At 34.8% G+C, this 4,704-nt stretch overlaps 1 protein-coding gene across 1 annotated transcript; it reads left to right on the top strand.

Annotated features, from left to right (window-relative positions):
* Positions 1–2,816: 2,816 nt before the first annotated feature.
* On the top strand, positions 2,817–4,500 carry LOC113737821 (crocetin glucosyltransferase, chloroplastic-like). The gene has a single exon (XM_027264991.2). It carries the CDS (start codon positions 2,973–2,975, stop codon positions 4,362–4,364), a length of 1,392 nt encoding a protein of 463 aa, XP_027120792.1. The 5' UTR covers positions 2,817–2,972; the 3' UTR covers positions 4,365–4,500.
* Positions 4,501–4,704: the final 204 nt, after the last annotated feature.

Below are 4,704 nucleotides of genomic sequence, written 5' to 3'. Positions count from 1 at the left end.
TGCTTCCATACTGTGAATTTCATTTATGCATTTGGGATTTGCAAGAAGTGTACATACCTTTGAATTATCAAGATTTCTTGATTATTTGTGATTATTTATATGGTAGAATAATTCACTAATATAATTACTAAATTGAAAATTTTCATATACATACCTTTGCGTAATCATCGATAGTTGGGATAGCTATCACATTTACAAATTATAAGAATAGTATTTTTCTTAAAGAAAAAAGAAAAAGTTGGTTAAATTATATTTTAAAAAATTAAAAAGGATAAATGCAATAAAGGAAAAATGCTTTTGAACCAATAAATAGAATTAAAAAATTAAATGACAAAAATTGGATAAATTACTTTAAACAAAATAGAAAAAGGATCACTTTAAAATGTCTTTCGAATTCCCAAAAAGATAAAGACGTCATTTTAAAATAATTGGGCATGTTGCATTGGGTAAAAAAAATCTCACGGATGCTCGAACTGAAGACATGAAAGCGGCATCTTTATTCCTTCACGAAAATAGGCTTTATCTTAAGGAAGCGCTAAAATTAAACTACGGTCCCCTTGTTCATTACCGGTTCTGGCCTGTCTTCGGTTGCAAATTTCATTTTTTGTCTTTTATCTGGCCCACCTAACTGTGTTGTCCTATTCCTATTACGTCTTCCCCCTATGCAAAGATGACTCAGCTTTCCACCATAGAATAGAAGCAACCAAGAATCCATTTGGTATCCTTGAAAATTGAAATTACTCATGTCACGTCTCTTTTAACTTGTACCATTACAGGAGAAAATAGACCACGTAAAACAAGAAGGTATTCTACGAACAAAAGAGGAATTTGAACTTGCTAATTGTATAAAAAATTGGATTATTCCACTTTGCTTCTTAGTAGAACTCTTTTTCTTTCTTTTTTTTCCCCTTCCCCATTCTAAAGGCGCAATCCAAATTTTATTTCTTCTTCCCTTTGAACAAAGTACAAGATGAAAGAAAAAAGGATTAACCTAAAAAACAAAGAAAACGTAAAAACTTATTGCACAAAACCCAAAAAGAAAGAAGGCGAAAAATTGGATTGAATGGTAAGATAAAAAATATTGTAAGTAAGAGATTTTAAATTCAAATTCTCTCACTTACAAAAAGAAAAGAAAAGAAAAGAGAAGATCATTTACCAGCATCATAGGACAAGGGAAATTTCTACATAATCAAACATAAAACAAGGAAAAATTTCTTGTCACATACCAAATACTATTCATTTTCAGAAGTAGGTTCCTAAAGAAGTTTTAGACGGACTCACCGAAGGAGAAATGAGACGAAGTCATGGGTGGTGGTGGCCATGGTGGAAATCAGAATTGTAGAGGAGAGTGGTGGTGGAAGAAGAAAATGGGTGCATGTGTTTTTAGAATGTGAAATTATGATTTGGATAGAAAAGAATTAGGAAAGATGATAAATTTGTCAGAAATAAATTGGTCTTTACATTTGGGTTAGGGCAATAAGTGATTTATCAAATTTACTTTTTAAATATAAAGCACATGATGGATTCGTAACTCATTTATAAAAAATAACTAGAAAGTTGTCGAAGAACAAAAAAATCGCACATTTTATATGTTAAGGACCAAAACCCCTCGTTTATATTCTTTTTTTTTTTTTTTTTATTGAGACGACAATTGTACAGCCTATCTATCTTAGACTACTGGGGAGGGGGAGTCTAAAGAGACTTTGTATTGGGGGTTAGTAGGTACACGGACCTTACTAAACCAGGGAGTGCTGTGATATAATTTTTGAATTTTTTTTATTGCAGGTGAAATTTGAATCCCCACCTACCATTCAAGCAGGGTCTTAAGACCCACCTTGATGGCCACTGAGCTAAGCTCAATGGTTCCCCCGTTTATATTCTCAGAAATTAAAATTTCACCTGCACAATATGTGACGCAAGATTGGTGCGATTTTCTCATAATAAGGTTAGACAATGATGCAACAAATTACTCAATGATACAATACTACTACTACTGTACAAAGATCTTAACTATATTTGTCCCTAGTCCGTAATAAAGTACGGCGGATGCGCCTCTCAAGCGTCATCGCAAACGTCACATTTCAATGCCTTGGCCGTATATGATTTTGTTTTTGCAAGTACCATTCTTGTTTGTACCTTACCATATCCATGAGCAGAGCATCGTACAGCGATGACTCTCAACATCAATCCACATTAAACCAATGCTGGAAAAATCAGGCCGGATAATGATTTGATTAAATTATTAGATTAGATATGAATTGATCGAATCGATCAGACTGTTTTTAAAAATTTATTTGACGTTAATTTGATATTATAATTATTTGATATTTTTATTAATTTTAAAAATATTGAAATTAGTTTCTTGGTTATGTTTTGCCCAGATACAAAATGTTCCAAAAATATTAGAATTACAATCAAATATACACCTAAAACTTATATATAAAAACATAATTTCATGATTAAAATATGTCTTTTTTTCAAAATTACTTGAAAAACTAAATTAATGCAAGTTGGAATCACTAATGTTAAATTGATAAAATGATATAGATGAAATCTTCTTGTCTTGATTTAGAAATCATTTAGGAGATTCAATGATTTTGGTATTTATATTAAGTGAGTAGCATTTTCTTATTCCTATTAATAAATAAAAATTTTACAATTTAGATAAATCAAATTATGTTTGAAAGAAATCAGAAAGAAAGTTAAAAAACGAGTCAATCAATCGAATCAGGTCATTGATTTAGTTAGTTTTCGATGATTTTAACTGATTTTATTACCAACAAACCAATTAAAAAAGAAGGCTGATTAATGGTCCAACCAGCCGATCCAATTCGGGTCTAACAAGATTGCATTAAACACACAAACAACCAATCTTTCTTTTTCAACACACTATAACACCACTACATAGCTCCGAGCTTCCCCCAATCCCCCACCGTCACGCCCCCGCCCCAAAAAAAAAAAAAATCCCAGCAATGGAGAAATGCCATTTCCTGATCGTAACATTTCCAGCCCAAGGCCATATCAATCCTACCCTCCAATTCGCGAAACGCCTAGCAAAACTAGGCGTTAAAACAACATTTTCAACCAGTCTTGGTGCAATCAACTGCATGAACAAAGCTTCAGATTCATTACCAGAAAAGTTAAGCATTGTTGCCTTTTCTGATGGTTATGATCATGGCTGGAACCCCAACGTTGATTTTGGACGATATATGACCTCTGCAGTAACTCGAGGCTCCCAAACCCTGAAAGAACTCATCATGGCTCAGAGCAACGAGGGCCATCCAATCACTCATGTGGTCTACACCATACTTATGTCTTGGGTTGGTCAAGTTGCTCGTCAACTTCAGATTCCATCAACTCTTCTTTGGATACAGCCAGCAGCTGTTTTCCAACTCTACTATTGTTTCTTCAATGGCTGTGCCGAAATTATTGGAGATATTTCTAGCAGTAAAACAATTAAATTACCTGGATTACCGACACTAGCTAGCCGAGATCTCCCCTCATTTTTTCTGGCTTCAAATCCTGATGTCTACAGTTTTGCTTTGCCAGCGATCAATAAACATTTTGAACTACTCCAAGAGGAAGAAACGCCAACAGTTCTCGTAAATACGTTTGATGCTTTGGAATCTGAGACTCTCAAGGCTGCTGTGAAGTTGAAGCTGGTAGCTGTTGGACCTTTGATTCCTTCAGCTTTCTTAGATGGAAGGGATTCTTCGTTTGGTGGGGACTTGCTTCAGGAAACGAAAGATTGTGCCGAGTGGCTGAATTCCAAGAACGGTGCATCTGTTGTTTATGTAGCATTTGGGAGTTTTTCAGATTTACCATTAAAACAGCTAGAGGAAATTGCTCAAGGGTTGCTGCAAAGCAAGAAGCCATTTTTGTGGGTGATTAGGAAGTCTCCCAAGGGTGAGAAATTGGAGGAAAAGTTAAGCTGTAAAGATGAGTTGGAAAAGCAAGGACTGATAGTTTCTTGGTGTTCACAAGTGGAGGTTTTGTCACACCCTTCTGTGGGATGCTTTGTGACTCATTGTGGATGGAATTCTTCTCTAGAGAGTTTGGCTTCTGGGGTGCCAGTGGTGGCAATTCCTCTCTGGACAGATCAAACTACCAATGCAAAGTTTATTCAAGATGTTTGGAAGACTGGAATAAGGCCTATGGCCAACGAAGAAGGAACTGTTGAGGCTGATGAGATCAGAAGAAGCTTAGAAATTGTTATGGATGGTGGGGCGAGAGGTGAAGAGATGAGAAAGACTGCTAAAAAATGGAGGGAGTTGGCTGTAGAAGCTGCCAAAGATGGAGGATCCTCCAGCCTTAATGTCAAGGCTTTTGTGGACGAGGTTGCAGCTGGTGTTAGTGCAGAATAAACATATTAGATCAAATCTTTAGATGTACTTTTCTACTTAATATTTCAATTGATTTTGTGTTGAATCGTGTAATTTTGATTTGCTTTGTTCTTCTACAATAGTATTAAACTTTATACTAGAGTAAACTTTAGATTTATTGCGTTGTTAAGATTTTGGAATTTATAATGCTATAATCACTTTTCACAATCAATTTTTGTAAAATCTAAAAGAAATGAGAACAAGCTTGGTGTATTGGTACGAAATTTAAAGTTCAGCCCAAACTTAGGCCTATTGGTACAAAATTTGAAATTTATTACACAACAGAATGAAATAAATGCGGTTTTGGTGCTCAATGTTTGTA

This window comes from Coffea arabica, chromosome 3e, assembly GCF_036785885.1.
Source record: "Coffea arabica cultivar ET-39 chromosome 3e, Coffea Arabica ET-39 HiFi, whole genome shotgun sequence".
NCBI classification, from domain to species: domain Eukaryota; kingdom Viridiplantae; phylum Streptophyta; class Magnoliopsida; order Gentianales; family Rubiaceae; genus Coffea; species Coffea arabica.
The sequence above is the reverse complement of the archived record's forward strand: the minus strand, read 5'-3'. Positions and strand labels throughout refer to the sequence as shown.

Coding starts and splice junctions, on each gene's coding strand:
- LOC113737821 (XM_027264991.2), top strand. CDS start 2,973: ATGGAGAAATGCCATTTCCTGATCGTAACATTTCCAGCCCAAGGCCAT.